General features: G+C 45.3%; 1 protein-coding gene across 1 annotated transcript in view; it reads right to left on the reverse strand.

The window, feature by feature from the left end:
* The window catches only part of LOC129831691 (ventricular zone-expressed PH domain-containing protein-like), a 218039-nt gene that overhangs the window by 183254 nt on the left and 16019 nt on the right, over positions 1–18766 (reverse strand). Inside the window, exon 3 of the mRNA XM_055895060.1 lies at positions 13299–13473. Within this exon, the coding sequence (XP_055751035.1) occupies positions 13299–13473 (175 nt within the window). The remainder of the gene's footprint in view (positions 1–13298; positions 13474–18766) is intronic.

Consider the following 18766-nt stretch of genomic DNA (forward strand, 5'->3'; position numbering starts at 1 on the left):
CCAACAACAGTTGCACATGTGGATGTGTTGAGTGATCGTTTTCATATTAACTTCATTCAAAAGTCTTTAACTTTATTTAGATAGTCCTGATGCATAACTACAGAGAGTTAGTAAATGCAATGAACGTGCTCATCAGTTGATACGTAGTGGAATGTGAGGTAGATAGTCTGCAGACTGTCAACTCAGCCACACTTCTGTTTCACCCTATTTAGATAGTCCCAAAGCATATCTACAGATAGTTACTAGAATGACAACAAATATGCTGTTAAGTTGTAACTGCTGATAGTCAACAGATCCGTTCTTGCTGAAGTCGCCCCCCCCCTCACATGCCTTCCTCCCTCTTTTCCCCTGAGACAAGGTACTGTATCAGCTTATGCTTCACCCACTCTTTACCTCGTTAACCCCGCCCCCTGCCCAGTAGCCCAGAGAACCAATAACAAATGACCTCTCCCCTTCCAGCAGCCACCAGTTCAGGAAATAGGATGATGTAATGTGATTCGGGTGACGTCAGGGGGTTTGGGCAACGGGTGGCTGAGTTTGGGGTGGACAACCGAACGTGTGTGTGTGTGTGTACGGTACACAGTACCTTCAAAAAGTATTCATACCCCTTGACTCAGTCCACATTTTGTTTTGTTACAGTCTGAATTCAAAATGGATTAAATATTTGTTTTTCTCTCACCCATCTACACACAATATCCCAGAATGACAAAGCCAAAACATGTTTTTTTTTAAATTTTTACAAATTTATTCGAAAATGAAATACAGAAATATCTATTTACATACAGTAAGTACTCACAACCATGAGTCAATACTTTGTAGAAGCACCTTTGGCAGTGATTACAGCTGCGAGTCTTTCTAGTCTCTAAGAGATTCCCACACCTGGAGTGAGCAACATTTGCCTATTATTATTTTCAAAATTCTTCAAGCTCTGTCAAATTGGTTGATGATCATTGTTAGGAAATTATTTTCACGTCTTGCCATTGATTTTTAAGCAGATTTAAGTCAAAAGTGTAACTCGGCCACTCAGGAACATTCACTGTCTTCTTGGTAAGCAACTCCAGTGTAGATTTGGCCTTGTGTTTTAGGTTATTGTCCTGCTGAAAGGTGAATTAATCTCCCAGTGTCTGGTGGAAAGCAGACTGAACCAGGTTTTCCTTTAGGATTTTGCCTGTGCTTAGGTCCATTAAATGTATTTTCATCCTGGAAAAACTCCCCAGTCCTTAACGATTACAAGCATACCCATAACAAAATGCAGCCACCACTATGCTTGAAAATATGGAGAGTAGTACTCAGTAATGTGTTGTATTGGATTTGCCCCAAACATAACACTTTGTATTCTGGACAGGATGCATGTTTTGTAATAATTGTATTCTGTACAGGCTTCCTTCTTTTCACTCTGTCATTTAGGTTAGTATTGTGGAGTAACTACAGTGTTGTTGATCCATCCTCAGTTTTCTCCTATCACAGCCATTACACTCTGTAACTGTTTTAAAGTCACCATTGGCCTCATGGTAAAATCCCAGAGCGGTTTCTCTCCTCTCCGGTAACTGAGTTAGGAAGGACGCCTGTATCTTTGTACTGACTGGGTGTATTGATACACCATCCAAAGTAATATTCAGTGTCGTTTTTTGTATTTTATTTTGACACATCTACCAATAGGTGCCCTTCTTTGTGAGGCTTTGGAAAACCTCCCTGGTCGTTAGGATTTACTCTGTGTTGAAAATTCATTGCTCGACTGAGGGACCTTACAGATAATTGTATGTGTGGGGTACAGAGATGAGGATAGTCTGTAACAAATCATGTTAAACTTTATTATTGCACACAGAGTGAGTCCATGACACTTATTATGTGACTGTAAAGCACATGTTTACTGCTGATCTGATTTAGTCTTTCCATAAAGGGGTTGAATCCTTATTGACTCAAGACTTTTCAGCTTTTCATTTTTAATACGTTTGTAAAAATTCCTAAAAACATAATTCCCCTCTGACATTATGGGGTATTGTGTGTAGGCCAGCATAACACAAATCTCAATTTAATCAATTTTAAATTCAGTCTGTAACACAACAAAATGTGGAAAACATCAAGAGGTGTGAAAATGTTCTGTATCTGATAATGAGGTAGGCCTGTGGGGTTTACTGTAGCTGCCTGTAAAACCTTAATGAGGTAGTCCTGTGGGGTTTACTGTAGCTGCCTGTAAAACCTTAATGAGGTAGTCCTGTGGGGTTTACTGTAGCTGCCTGTAAAACCTTAATGAGGTAGTCCTGTGGGGTTTACTGTAGCTGCCTGTAAAACCTTAATGAGGTAGTCCTGTGGGGTTTACTGTAGCTGCCTGTAAAACCTTAATGAGGTAGTCCTGTGGGGTTTACTGTAGCTGCCTGTGAAACCTTAATGAGGTAGGCCTGTGGGGTTTACTGTAGCTGCCTGTAAAACCTTAATGAGGTAGTCCTGTGGGGTTTACTGTAGCTGCCTGTAAAACCTTAATGAGGTAGGCCTGTGGGGTTTATTGTAGCTGCCTGTGAAACCTTAATGAGGTAGGCCTGTGGGGTTTACTGACCGGAAGAGCCAGACCAGGGCAGCCAGACCAGGGCAGCCAGACCAGAGCAGCCAGACCAGGGCAGCCAGACCAGAGCAGCCAGACCGGAGGAGCCAGACCAGGGCAGCCAGACCAGGGCAGCCAGACCAGAGCAGCCAGACCGGAGGAGCCAGACTAGGGCAGCCAGACCAGAGCAACCACCCCAAGACCTCACAGCAGCAGTACCATATCCCTCAATCAGCAGCTGGGCCTAACAGCCTGTGGGCTACAGTACAGTATGGAATGACAGAGAGCCCTGTTGAACCTCAGCCTAGAGCAGTGCTTTAAAGACTGTTATCTTGAAGCTAAAGTCATCCCTACTGACCCTTGACCTTGAACAATTACACTACTTCATATTGCTTACATTAATGTACACAATAAATCATGCTTTTAAGATACAGTTGAAGTCAGAGGTTTACATACACTTAGGTTGGAGTCATTAAAACTTGTTTTTCAACTACTCCACAAATTTCTTGTTAACAAACTATAGTTTTGGCAAGTCGGTTAGGACATCTACTTTGTGCTTGACACAAGTAATTTTTCAACAATTGTTTACAGACAGATTATTTCACTTATAATTCATTGTATCACAACTCCAGTGGGTCAGAAGTTTACATACACTAAGTTGACTGTGCCTTTAAACAGCGTGGAAAATTCCAGAAAAGGATGTTATGGCTTTAGAAGCTTCTGATAGTCTAATTGACATAATTTGAGTCAATTGTACCTGTGGATGTATTTCAAGGCCTACCTTCAAACTCAGTGCCTCTTGCTTGCTTGACATGATGGGAAAATCAAAATAAATCACTCAAGACCTCAGCATTTTTTTTTTCAACCTCCACAAGTCTGGTTCCTCCTTGGGAGCAATTTCCAAATGCCTGAAGGTATCACGTTCATCTGCACAAACAATAGTACGCAAGTATAAATACCATGGGACCACGCAGCCGTCATACCGCTCAGGAAGGAGACCCGTTCTGTCTCCTAGAGATGAACGCTCTTTGGTGCGAAAAGTGCAAATCAATTCTCAGAACAACAGCAAAGGACCTTGTGAAGATGCTGGAGGAAACAGGTACAAAAGTATCTATATCCACAATAAAACAAGTCCTATATCGACATAACCTGAAAGGCCGCTCAGCAAGGAAGAAGCCACTGCTCCAAAACCGCCATAAAAAAGCCAGACTACGGTTTGCAACTGCATATTGGGACAAAGATCGTACTTTTGGGAGAAATGTCCTCTGGTCTGATGAAACAAAAATAGAACTGTTAGGCCATAATGACCATTGTTATGTTTGAAGGAAAAAGGGGAAGGTTTGCAAGCCAAAGCGCACCATCCCAACCGTGAAGCACGGGGGTGGCAGCATCATGTTGTGGGGGTGCTTTGCTGCAGGAGGGACTGGTGCACTTCACAAATTAGATGACATCATGAGAAGGAAAATTATGTGGATATATTGAAGCAACATCTCAAGACATCAGTCAAGAAGTTAAAGCTTGCTGTCACGCCCTGGCCTTAGTATTATTTGTTTTCTTTATTTTTTTAGTTAGGTCAGGGTGTGACATGGGGTATGTTTGGGTTATTATATGGTAGAGGTGGTGTTGGTTGTAGTGTATGGGTTTGTGTTGAGTGTATGTATCTAGCTGTGTCTATGGGTGTGTGTAGTTTTCTAGGAAAGTCTATGGTTGCCTGAATGGGTTCTCAATTAGAGACAGCTGGTTTCTGTTGTCTCTAATTGGGAACCATATTTAAGGCTGCCATAGGCTTTAGCTGTTTGTGGGTCATTGTATATGTATATGTCGAACGTAAGTAGTGTGTGTGTGTGTGTGTGTGTGTGTGTGTGTGTGTGTGTGTGTGTGTGTGTGTGTGTGTGTGTGTGTGTGTGTGTGTGTGTGTGTGTGTGTGTGTGTGTGTGTGTGTGTGTGTGTGTGTGTGTGTGTGTGTGTGTGTGTGCACTTGCGTTTTAAGTTTCACGATCGTTTTGTTGTTTTTTGTTAGTGTGTATAAGTGTTAAGTGTTCATCTTCGTCGTTATAATTAAAGAAGATGTATTCAAGTCATGTTGCGCCTTGGTCCTCTCATTCATGTCAACACGATCGTGATACTTGCTCGCAAATGGGTCTTCCAAATGGACAATGACCCCAAGCATACTTCCAAAGTTGTGGCAAAATGGCTTAAGGATAACAAAGTCATGGTATTGGAGTGGCCATCACAAAGCCTTGACCTCAGTCCTATAGAAAATGTGTGGGCAGAACTGAAAAAGCGTGTGAGAGCAAGGAGGCCTACAAACCTGACTCAGTTACACTAGCTCTGTCAGGAGGAATGGGCCAAAATTCACCCAACTTATTGTGGGAAGCTTGTGGAAGGCTATTCGAAACATTTGATCCAAGTTAAACAGTTTAAAGGCACTTCTACCAAATACTAATTGAGTGTATGTAAACTTCTGAACCACTGGGAATGTGATGAAAGAAATAAAAGCTTAAATAAATCGTGCTCTCTACTGACATTTCACATTCTTAAAATAAAGTGGTGATCCTAAGTGACCTAAAACAGGGATTTTTACTAGGATTAAATGTCAGGAATTGTGAAAAACTGAGTTTAAATGTATTTGGCTAAGGTGTATGTAAACTTCCAACTTCAACTGTACTTTCTATCCAATAGTATTGCCCCCCCCCCCCCTCTCACTCTATCCATCTCTCCATCTTTATCTTGCTTTCAGTCGCTCTCTCCATCCTGATAACTGCTCTATTCCAGCTATAACAATGGAGACTCTCTAGTTAACGTCCTCTCTGAAGGCTGGATGGGTGCCAGAGTTTTTGCTTACTCACGTATCCCCTTCTGCTCTCCTCTCTCTCCATCTAACCCTCACTCTCTCACCACTTCCTGTGCCCTATATTTCTCTCTCTCACCACCTCCTGTGCCCTACATGTGTCTCTCTCTTACCACTTCCTGTGCCCTATATGTCTCTCTCTTACCACTTCCTGTGCCCTATATGTCTCTCTCTCACCACTTCCTGTGCCCTATATGTCTCTCTCTTACCACTTCCTGTGCCCCATATGTCTCTCTCTTACCACTTTCTGTGCCATATATGTGTCTCTCTCACACCACTTCCTGTACCCTATATGTCTCTCTCTCTCACCACTTCCGGTGCCATATATGTCACCCTCTCACCACTTCCGGTGCCATATATGTCACCCTCTCACCACTTCCTTTGCCCTATATGTCTCTCTCTTACCACTTCCTGTGCCCTATATGTCTGTCTCACCACTTTCTGTGCCCTATATGTCACCCTCTCACCACTTCCTGTGCCTTATATATAAAGAAAATAATCACCCACAAAACACAATGAAAAACAGGCTACCTTAATATGGCTCCCAATCAGAGACAACGATAGATAGCTGCCTCTTATTGGGAACCACACCAGGCCAAACACAGAAATAGACAACCTAGACATACAACATAGAATGCCCACCCACATCACACCCTGACCAAACAAAACATAGACACATACAAAGCAATCTATGGTCAGGGTGTGACACACGTATTGTAGACTCATCAACAGAGATGTTAGCATCTTCCAGAGATTTCTGTAAGTCTTTAGCTGACACTCTAGGATTCTTCTTAAAACCTCTTGAAGCTAGGGGGCAGAATTTTTATATTTGGAAAAAAAACGTTCCCAAGGTAAACGGACTATTTCTCAGGCTCAGATATTAGAATATGCATATAATTGACAGATTAGGATAGAAAACACTCTAAAGTTTCCAAAACTGTCAAAATATTGTCTGTGTGTATAACAGAACTGATTTTGCAGGCGAACTCCAACCCGGAAGTGCTTTTTTTTATCCTTGTTCCATTGCTTGCCCCTCCTCCATTTAAAGGCGTATCAACCAGATTCCTTTTCCAATGGCTTCCTCAGGCTGTGACCAGGCTTTAGACATAGTTTCAGGCTTTTATTTTGAAAAATGAGCGAGATATCAAAACGCGTCAGTGGATGACCAGGTGTCCTTTGATTGGTTCCCGCGCAGGAGAGATTTGGCTCGACATTTTCTATCTCTGTAGAATCGAACAGTTTACCGTCTGGTTGAAATATGATCGATTATTGATGTTAAAAACAACCTGAGGATTGATTATAAAAAACCTTTGACATGTTTCTACGAACATTACGGATACTTTTTATAATTTTCGTCTGCCTTTCAGGACCGGCACGAGCCTGTGGTCTTCTGAACATAATGCGCAAACCAAATGGCGATTTTTGGTTTTAAAACTAATCTTTATCGAACAAAAATAACATTTATTATGTAACTGGGAGTCTCGTGAGTACAAACATCCGAAGATTATCAAAGGTAAGCGATACATTTTATTGCTTTTCTGACTTTCGTGACCAAGCTAATTTAAGGCTAGCTGTTCTAGCTATTCTTTTGTTCTTTGTCTAGTGATCGATAAACTCACAAACGCTTGGATTGCTTTCGCTGTAAAGCATATTTTCAAAATCTGACACCATAGGTGGATTAACAACAGGCTAAGCTGTGTTTTGGCATATTTCACTTGTGATTTCATGATTATAAATATTTTTAGTATTATTTTTGAATTTGATACTTTTTTGAATTTTCGTCTGCCTTTCAGGACCGGAACGAACCTGTGGTTTTCTGAACATAACGCGCAAACGAAATGGCGGATTTTGTTATAAAACTAATCTTTATCGAATAAAAATAACATTTATTGTGTAACTGGGAGTCCCGTGAGTACAAACATCCGAAGATTATCAAAGGTAAGCGATTAATTTTATTGCTTTTCTGACTTTCGTGACTAAGCTAATTTAAGGCTAGCTGTTCTAGCAGTGATTGATACACTCACAAACGCTTGTATTGCTTTCGCTGTAAAGCATATTTTTGTTGGATTAACAACAAGCTTTGGTATATTTTACTTGTGATTCCATGATTATAAATATTTTTTGTAATATTTTTGAATTTGGCGCGCTGCCAATTCAGCGGTTGTTTACGAAAATGATCCCGTAAAAGGGATCCGTGCGGCAAGACCTCATTGAGCATTCTGCGCTGTGCTCTTGCAGTCATCGTTGCAAGATGGCCACTCCTAGGGAGAGTAGCAACTGTGCTGAACTTTCTCTGTTTATAGACAATTTGTCTTACCGTGGACTGACTTTTAGAGATACTTTGTTAACCCTTTCCAGCTTTATGCAAGTCAACAATTCTCAATCTTAGGTCTTCTGAGATCTTTGTTTGAGGCATGGTTCACATCAGATAATGTTTCTTGTGGATAGCAAACTCACATTGTGAGTGTTTTTTATGGGACAGGGCAGCTCTAACCAACATCTCCAATCTCATCTCATTGATTGGACTCCAGGTTAGTTGACTCCTGACTCCAATTAGCTTTGGGAGAAGTCATTAGCCTAGGGGTTCACATACTTTTCCCAACCTACACTGTGAATGTTTAAAATATGTATTCAACATAGACAAGAAACATACAGCACACTGTGTTTGTCTATTGTTGTGACTTGAAGATGAAGATCAGATCAAATTGTATGTACAATTTATGCAGAAAACCAGGTAATTCCAAAGGGTTCACATACTTTTTCTTGCCACTGTATAGTTAACTATTTAAATGACTATTTAGCAGTCTTATGGCTTGGGGGTAGAAGCTGTTCTGGGTCCTGTTGGTTCCAGATGTTGTACTTCGGTACCGCTTGTCATGCGGTAGCAGAGAAAAGAAAGACTTGGGTGGCTGGAGTCTTTGACAATTTTTCGGGCCATCTTCTGACACCACCTGATATAGAGGTCATGGATGGCAGGGAGCTCGGGCCTCAGGGATGTACCGGGCCGTACGCACTACCCTCTGTGGCTCCTTGCAGTCGGCTGTCAAGCAGTCGCCATACCAAGCGGTGATGCAGCCAGTCAAGATGCTCTCAATGGTGCACACCGTCGATGTGAATGGGAGCATGCTTGGCTGTCCATTTCCTGTAGTCCACGATCAGCTTCTTTATCTTGTTGTCCTGGCACCACACTGCCAGGTCTGAGACCTCCTCCCTGTAGGTTGTCTTATCGTCGTCGGTGATCAGGCCTACCACTGTCACGTTGTCGGCAAACTTAATGATGATGTTTCAGTCTATGGCACTATGGTGTTGAGCTGTAGTCACTGTAAAGCATTCTCACATCGATGTTTCTCTTGTCCAGGAGGGAATTTGCAGCGTTGAGCGCAATAGAAACTGCATCATCTGTGGCTATTTTGGGGTGGTATGCGAATTGGAGTGGATCCAGGGTGTCTGGGGTGATGGTGTTGTTGTGAGCCATGACCAGCCTATCAAAGCATTTGATAGTTACATATGTGAGTGCTACGTGGCGATAGTTATTTATACAGGTTACAGTACCTTGGCGTTCTTTGGCACAGGGACTATAGTGGTCTGTTTATACTGAATGTTATCAGATCTTCAACACAAACCTAATATTAGATAAAGGGAACCTCAGTTTACAAATAACAAAAACAATTGGAAACTTCTTTGTTGACAAAGTTATGTAACATCCATTTCCCCTGTGTGAAAAAGAAATTGCTCCCTTACACTCAATAACTGCTTGTGCAACCCTTCGCTGCCATGACTGCTACCAAATGCTCCCTGGAGTTGTTGATCAGTCTCTCACATCGCTGTGGACAAAATTACTACTACTACATCTACTACTACATCTACTACTACTCCTACTACTACTACTACTTATTATAAGACACCAGAGATCTAGACACCAGAGATCTAGACACCAGAGATCTAGACACCAGAGATCTAGACACGAGAGATCTAGACACCAGAGATCTAGACACCAGAGATCTAGACACCAGAGATCTAGACACCAGAGATCTAGACACCAGAGCCCTAGACACCAGAGATCTAGACACCAGAGATCTAGACACCAGAGATCTAGACACCAGAGCCCTAGACACCAGAGATCTAGACACCAGAGATCTAGACACCAGAGATCTAGACACCAGAGCCCTAGACACCAGAGCCCTAGACACCAGAGCCATAGACACCAAAGCCCTAGACACCAGAGATCTAGACACCAGAGCCCGAGACACCAGAGCCCGAGACACCAGAGATCTAGACACCAGAGCCCTAGACACCAGAGCCCTAGACACCAGTGCCTTAGACACCAGAGCCCGAGACACCAGAGATCTAGACACCAGAGCCCTAGACACCAGAGCCCTAGACACCAGATATCTAGACACGAGAGATCTAGACACCAGAGATCTAGACACCAGAGATCTAGACACCAGAGATCTAGACACCAGAGATCTAGACACCAGAGCCCTAGACACCAGAGATCTAGACACCAGAGATCTAGACACCAGAGATCTAGACACCAGAGATCTAGACACCAGAGCCCTAGACACCAGAGATCTAGACACCAGAGATCTAGACACCAGAGATCTAGACACCAGAGCCCTAGACACCAGAGCCCTAGACACCAGAGCCATAGACACCAAAGCCCTAGACACCAGAGATCTAGACACCAGAGCCCGAGACACCAGAGCCCGAGACACCAGAGATCTAGACACCAGAGCCCTAGACACCAGAGCCCTAGACACCAGTGCCTTAGACACCAGAGCCCGAGACACCAGAGATCTAGACACCAGAGCCCTAGACACCAGAGCCCTAGACACCAGTGCCTTAGACACCAGAGCCCGAGACACCAGATATCTAGACACCAGAGCCATAGACACCAAAGACCTAGACACCAGAGATCTAGACACCAGAGATCTAGACACCAGAGCCCTAGACACCAGAGATCTAGACACCAGAGCCATAGACACCAAAGCCCTAGACACCAGAGATCTAGACACCAGAGCCATAGACACCAAAGCCCTAGACACCAGAGATCTAGACACCAGAGCCCGAGACACCAGAGCCCTAGACACCAGAGCCCTAGACACCAGAGCCCTAGACACCAGAGATCTAGACACCAGAGCCCGAGACACCAGAGATCTAGACACCAGAGATCTAGACACCAGAGATCTAGACACCAGAGATCTAGACACCAGAGATCTAGACACCAGAGATCTAGACACCAGAGATCTAGACACCAGAGCCCTAGACACCAGGTATCTAGACACCAGAGATCTAAACACCAGAGATCTAGACACCAGAGCCATAGACACCAAAGCCCTAGACACCAGAGATTTAGACACCAGAGATCTAGACACCAGAGCCCGAGACACCAGAGCCCGAGACACCAGAGATCTAGACACCAGAGATCTAGACACCAGAGATCTAGACACCAGAGATCTAGACACCAGAGCCCTAGACACCAGAGATCTAGACACCAGAGCCCTAGACACCAGAGATCTAGACACAAGAGCCCTAGACACCAGAGCCCCAGACACCAGAGATCTAGACACCAGAGCCCTAGACACCAGAGCCCAAGACACCAGAGATCTAGACACCAGAGCCCTAGACACCAGAGCCCCAGACACCAGAGATCTAGACACCAGAGCCCTAGACACCAAAGCCCTAGACACCAGAGATCCAGACACCAGAGCACTAGACACCAGGTATCTAGACACCAGAGATCTAGACACCAGAGCCCTAGACACCAGAGCCCTAGACACCAGAGATCTAGACACCAGAGCCCTAGACACCAGAGCCCTAGACACAAGAGCCCTAGACACCAGAGCCCCAGACACCAGAGATCTAGACACCAGAGCTCTAGACACCAGAGCCCTAGACACCAAAGCCCTAGACACCAGAGATCTAGACACCAGAGCCCTAGACACCAGGTATCTAGACACCAGAGATCTAGACACCAGAGCCATAGACACCAGAGCCCTAGACACCAGAGATCTAGACACCAGAGCCCTAGACACCAGAGCCCTAGACACCAGAGATCTAGACACCAGAGCCCGAGACACCAGAGCCCGAGACACCAGAGATCTAGACACCAGAGATCTAGACACCAGAGATCTAGACACCAGAGATCTAGACACCAGAGCCCTAGACACCAGAGATCTAGACACCAGAGCCCTAGACACCAGAGATCTAGACACAAGAGCCCTAGACACCAGAGCCCCAGACACCAGAGATCTAGACACCAGAGCCCTAGACACCAGAGCCCAAGACACCAGAGATCTAGACACCAGAGCCCTAGACACCAGAGCCCCAGACACCAGAGATCTAGACACCAGAGCCCTAGACACCAAAGCCCTAGACACCAGAGATCTAGACACCAGAGCCCTAGACACCAGGTATCTAGACACCAGAGATCTAGACACCAGAGCCCTAGACACCAGAGCCCTAGACACCAGAGATCTAGACACCAGAGCCCTAGACACCAGAGCCCTAGACACCAGAGATCTAGACACCAGAGCCCTAGACACCAGAGCCCTTGCAGTCCTAGACACCAGAGATCTAGACACAAGAGCCCTAGACACCAGAGCCCCAGACACCAGAGATCTAGACACCAGAGCTCTAGACACCAGAGCCCTAGACACCAAAGCCCTAGACACCAGAGATCTAGACACCAGAGCCCTAGACACCAGGTATCTAGACACCAGAGATCTAGACACCAGAGCCATAGACACCAGAGCCCTAGACACCAGAGATCTAGACACCAGAGCCCTAGACACCAGAGCCCTAGACACCAGAGATCTAGACACCAGAGCCCTAGACACCAGAGCCCTTGCAGTCCTAGACACCAGAGATCTAGACACAAGAGCCCTAGACACCAGAGCCCCAGACACCAGAGATCTAGACACCAGAGCCCTAGACACCAGAGATCTAGACACCAGAGATCTAGACACCAGATTCCTAGACACCAGAGCCCCAGACACCAGAGCCCTAGACACCAGAGCCCTAGACACCAGAGCCCTAGACACCAGAGATCTAGACACCAGAGATCTAGACACCAGAGCCCGATACACCAGAGATCTAGACACCAGAGCCCTAGACACCAGAGATCTAGACACCAGAGATCTAGACACCAGAGCCCTAGACACCAGAGCCCTAGACACCAGAGCCCTAGACACCAGAGCCATAAACATCAGAGTCCTAGACACTAGGTAGTGTACATAATGTTAGCTCTTTCCATGACGTAGACTGACCAGGTGAAAGTTCCGATCCCTTAGTGATGTCACTTGTTAAATCCATTTCAATCCATTTTTAAGCTTTGAGACAATTGAGACATGGATGGTGTATGTGTGCCATGCAGAGGGTGATTGGGCAAGACAAAATATGTAAATGCCTTTGAACAGGGTTCTGGTAGTACCTGGCTGTAGGTGCCAGGCGCACCGGTTTGAGTGTGTCAAGAACTACAAAGCTGCTGGGTTTTTCACACTCAACAGTTTTCCGTGTATATCAAGAACGGTCCATCACCCAAAGGACATCCAGCCAACATGACACAACTGTGGGAAGCATTGGAGTCAAGATGGGCCAGCATCCCTGTGGAACACTTTAAACACCTTTTAGAGTCCATGACCCGACAAACTGAGGCTGTTCTGAAGGCAAAAGGGGGTGCAACTCAATATTAGGACGGTGTTCGTAATGTTTTGTACACTCAGTGTATGTATGTATGTGTGTGTGTGTGTGTGTGTGTGTGTGTGTGTGTGTGTGTGTGTGTGTGTGTGTGTGTGTGTGTGTGTGTGTGTGTGTGTGTGTGTGTGTGTGTGTGTGTGTGTGTGTGTGTGTGTGTGTGTGTGTGTGTGTGTGTGTGTGTGTGTGTGTGTGTGTGCGTGTGTGTCCTACCTCCCAGCACGCTGCAGGTGATAGCCTCTGTGTGTTCTGCCAGTAGGTCAGCCTTTGCCATGGCAGCCAGAGAGAGATAACTGGACATGTTTCTACTGAGCTCTCTGTTGCCTCTCTGTAGAAACCTCACTGCCACCGGCACTGCTAGAGCCATCACTGGGGGACGACTGTAGTTCTGTAGGAGGGAGAGACAGAGACTTCAAAAATATACTTTGTGTACCACACAAAATCCCAAACAATACGCAGAGCAGAATTAGGACGATGCCCACTAGTTATCAACATCCAGGAAATAGACCTTCAATTCTACAACCACCTAAAAGGAGGCGATGCCCACACATTTCAGCACAAAGCCCTGACCTACAGAGAGATGAACCTAGAGAAGAGTCCAGTCAGCCAGCTGGTTCTGGGACAGAAACACATTTAGACCCAACCAAATCATGAGAAACATCAACCAAAACAATTGAAGCAATGTAATGCTATCTGGCCCTAAACAGAGAGTACACAGTGGCAGAATACCTGACCAATGTGACTGACACCATATTAAGAAAATCCTTGACTATGTACAGACTCAGTGAGCATAGCCTTGCTATTGAGAGAGGCCACTATAGCCAGACATGGCTCTCAGGAGAAGACAGGCTATGTGCACACTGTCCACAAAATGAGGTGGAAACTGAGCTACACTTCCTAACCTCCTGCCCAATGTATGACCACGTATTACTAAACTGAGAGAGTATTACTAAACTGATAGAGTATTACGTTAGAGACACATATTTCTCTCAGGTTACATAGACCCACAAAGAATTTGTAAACAAATCAAACAATGTTAAACTCTCATATCTGTTAGGTGAAATACAGCAGTGTGACATTACAGCAGTAAGATGTGGCCCGTTGCCATGAGAAAAGGGCAACCAGTAGAACACAAACAACATTGTAAATACAACTTATATTTACTCTGTTTATTTATTTGACCTTTTATACTTCACCTACTTGCACATTGTCACAACGCTGTACATAGCCAATAATATAGCATTTGAAATGGCTATATTCTTTTTAAATGTTTGTGAGTTTAATGTTTACTAATGTTTCCCTTGTTTATTTCCCTTCTGTTTATTGTCCATTGCATTAGCTTTGGCAATGTACACATGTGTTTCCCATGCCAATAAAGACCTTTGAATTTAATTGAACTACATTTAACACACACAGAGAGAGAGAGAGAGAGAGGGAGAGAGAGAGAGAGAGAGAGAGAGAGAGAGAGAGAGAGAGAGAAAGAGAGAGAGAGAGAGAGAAAGAGAGAGAGAGAGAGAGAGAGAAAGAGAGAGAGAGAGAGAGAGAGAGAGAGAGAGAGAGAGAGAGAGAGAGAGAGAGAGAGAGAGAGAGAGAGAGAGAAAGAGAGAGAGAGAGAGAGACAGAGAGAGAGAGAAAGGACATTCATGAAGTTGAAAGTGTGCGCCTTTCAGAGTCAGAACATTCTGTTACTGAAGAATTAAACTCCATAAGGCACACTGTGTGATCTGTAATATTCTGTAACATGGTCATTTAGAAGATTTATCCAATCAAGCTAACATTGATATATATTCATACTGAAACATGTATCATGTGCGTGTGTATCTGTGTGCATGTGTGTGTGCATGTGCGTGTGTGTGTGTACATGTGCGTGTGTGTGTGTACATGTGCGTGTGTGTGTGTACATGTGCGTGTGTATCTGTGTGCATGTGCATGTGTGTGTGTCCATTCTCTTTAGGGCCTAGATGGACCCTTAGTGACGCACATAGACAATTTAAGAGAACAGAATAGAACAGAACAGAATAGAACAGAATAGAATAGAACATAACAAAATAGAACAGAACAGAACAGAATAGAACAGAACAGAATAGAACAAAATGGAACAAAATAGAACAGAATAGAACAGAATAGAATAGAACAGAACAAAACAGAATGGAACAGAATAGAACAGAACAAAATAAAACAGAACAGAACAGAATAGAACAAAATAGAACAGAATAGAACAGAATAGAACAGAAAAGAATAGAACAGAACAAAATAGAACAGAACAGAACAGAATAGAACAAAATAGAACAGAATAGAACAGAACAGAATAGAACAGAATAGAATAGAACAAAATAGAACAGAACAAAATAGAACATAATAGAACAGAACAGAATAGAACATAATAGAACAGAACATAATAGAACAGAATAGAACAGAACAAAATAGAACATAATAGAACATAATAGAACAGAACAGAACATAATAGAACAGAACAGAACAAAATAGAATAGAACAGAATAGAACAGCTTCTTTACATTAACACTCATTTCTGAGCTCAAGGAGAGTGTATGTGTCTCTGCATGAAGACAGTGGTGTCCCAGGGCCTCATTTAACATCCACTAGCACCCCCAGGGGGGTGGTTTTGGAACATTTGGAAGGACTAGATATAGAAAGGAAAGGGGGATACCTAGTCAGTTGTACAACTGAATGCATTCAACTGAAATGTGTCTTCCGCATTTAACCCAACCCCTCTGAATCAGAGAGGTGCGGGGGGGGGGCTGCCTTAATCAATGTCCACGTCATCGGCGCCCGGGGAATGCCTTGTTCAGGGGAGCAGTGGGTTAACTGCCTTGCTCAGGGGAACAGTGGGTTAACTGCCTTGCTCAGGGGAACAGTGGGTTAACTGCCTTGCTCAGGGGAACAGTGGGTTAACTGCCTTGCTCAGGGGAACAGTGGGTTAACTGCCTTGATCAGGGGAACAGTGGGTTAACTGCCTTGTTCAGGGGAACGGTGGGTTAACTGCCTTGTTCAGGGGAACAGTGGGTTAACTGCCTTGATCAGGGGAACAGTGGGTTAACTGCCTTGCTCAGGGGAACAGTGGGTTAACTGCCTTGCTCAGGGGAACAGTGGGTTAACTGCCTTGATCAGGGGAACAGTGGGTTAACTGCCTTGATCAGGGGAACAGTGGGTTAACTGCCTTGCTCAGGGGAACAGTGGGTTAACTGCCTTGTTCAGGGGAACAGTGGGTTAACTGCCTTGATCAGGGGAACAGTGGGTAAACTGCCTTGCTCAGGGGAACAGTGGGTTAACTGCCTTGTTCAGGGGAACAGTGGGTTAACTGCCTTGCTCAGGGGAACAGTGGGTTAACTGCCTTGCTCAGGGGAACAGTGGGTTAACTGCCTTGTTCAGGGGAACAGTGGGTTAACTGCCTTGTTCAGGGGAACAGTGGGTTAACTGCCTTGCTCAGGGGAACAGTGGGTTAACTGCCTTGCTCAGGGGATCATTGGGTTAACTGCCTTGTCCAGGGGAACAGTGGGTTAACTGCCTTGCTCAGGGGAACAGTGGGTTAACTGCCTTGCTCAGGGGAACAGTGGGTTAACTGCCTTGTTCAGGGGAACAGTGGGTTAACTGCCTTGTTCAGGGGAACAGTGGGTTAACTGCCTTGCTCAGGGGAACAGTGGGTTAACTGCCTTGCTCAGGGGATCATTGGGTTAACTGCCTTGTCCAGGGGAACAGTGGGTTAACTGCCTTGTCCAGGGGAACAGTGGGTTAACTGCCTTGCTCAGGGGAACAGTGAGTTAACTGCCTTGCTCAGGGGATCATTGGGTTAACTGCCTTGTCCAGGGGAACAGTGGGTTAACTGCCTTGATCAGGGGAACAGTGGGTTAACTGCCTTGTTCAGGGGAACACTGGGTTAACTGCCTTGTTCAGGGGAACACTGGGTTAACTGCCTTGTTCAGGGGAACAGTGGGTTAACTGCCTTGCTCAGGGGAACAGTGGGTTAACTGCCTTGATCAGGGGAACAGTGGGTTAACTGCCTTGCTCAGGGGAACAGTGGGTTAAGTGCCTTGTTCAGGGGGACAGTGGGTTAACTGCCTTGTTCAGGGGAACAGTGGGTTAATTGCCTTGCTCAAGGGAACAGTGGATTAACTGCCTTGCTCAGGGGAACAGTGGGTTAACTGCCTTGCTCAAGGGAACAGTGTGTTAACTGCCTTGCTCAAGGGAACAGCGTGTTAACTGCCTTGATCAGGGGAACAGTGGGTTAACTGCCTTGCTCAGGGGAACAGTGGGTTAACTGCCTTGCTCAGGGGAACAGTGGGTTAACTGCCTTGCTCAGGGGAACAGTGGGTTAACTGCCTTGCTCAGGGGAACAGTGGGTTAACTGCCTTGCTCAGGGGAACAGTGGGTTAACTGCCTTGCTCAGGGGAACAGTGGGTTAACTGCCTTGCTCAGGGGAACAGTGGGTTAACTGCCTTGATCAGGGGAACAGTGGGTTAACTGCCTTGCTCAGGGGAACAGTGGGTTAACTGCCTTGATCAGGGGAACAGTGGGTTAACTGCCTTGCTCAGGGGAACAGTGGGTTAACTGCCTTGCTCAAGGGAACAGTGTGTTAACTGCCTTGCTCAGGCGAACAGTGGGTTAACTGCCTTGCTCAAGGGAACAGTGTGTTAACTGCCTTGTTCAGGGGAACAGTGGGTTAACTGCCTCGCTCAGGGGAACAGTGGGTTAACTGCCTTGCTCAGGGGAACAGTGGGTTAACTGCCTTGATCAGGGGAACAGTGGGTTAACTGCCTTGCTCAGGGGAACAGTGGGTTAACTGCCTTGCTCAAGGGAACAGTGTGTTAACTGCCTTGCTCAGGCGAACAGTGGGTTAACTGCCTTGCTCAAGGGAACAGTGTGTTAACTGCCTTGTTCAGGGGAACAGTGGGTTAACTGCCTCGCTCAGGGGAACGGTGGGTTAACTGCCTTGCTCAGGGGAACAGTGGGTTAACTGCCTTGTTCAGGGGCAGAAGGACAGAAGGGCAAAAGTGTTGAGTCACTGTCCAACTGTTGTTCTCAACAACAACATTGTATTAAGACTTTTTAAATCAGTTGTGTAAACGCAGAAACAAATCCCTAGCGGACCAGAACCAGGTTTGGTGACCCCTGAGTTAGAGAGTCTATCTTCTGTTTTACTGGGCAAGACAGTTAAGAACAAATTATTATTATACAATGACGGCCTACTCCGGCCAAACCCTCCCCTAACCCGGATGACGCTGGGCCAATTGTGCGCCGCCCTAACGGACTCCCGATTACGGACAGTTGTGATACGGCGCGGGCTCAAACTAGGGTCTGTAGTAACACCTCTACCACTGCGATGCAGTGCCTTAGACCTCTGCGCCACTCAGGACCCAAATCACCATAAGACAAACACTAAAACCAACCCAAACAACTACACCTTACTCTAACACGCTGTCTAAAACATACGTGGACATATCATTAGAGCTGATGAGCTACAGTACGCTATTGTTGAAAGGGATCAATGCTAAAATCATATTCATGACTATAATAGTGTCACACGTCTATACTTCCAGCAGGTGGCAGTGCAGACAAGGCTTTCTGTCTGCATGTCCAAGAGTCTAACTACAAACAACAGCACAGCCCTCTCTCTGGTGATATGAGAAACACACGCAAACACACACACACACACACAACACAAC

The sequence above is a fragment of the Salvelinus fontinalis genome, chromosome 33 (genome assembly GCF_029448725.1).
Source record: "Salvelinus fontinalis isolate EN_2023a chromosome 33, ASM2944872v1, whole genome shotgun sequence".
NCBI classification, from domain to species: Eukaryota; Metazoa; Chordata; class Actinopteri; order Salmoniformes; family Salmonidae; genus Salvelinus; species Salvelinus fontinalis.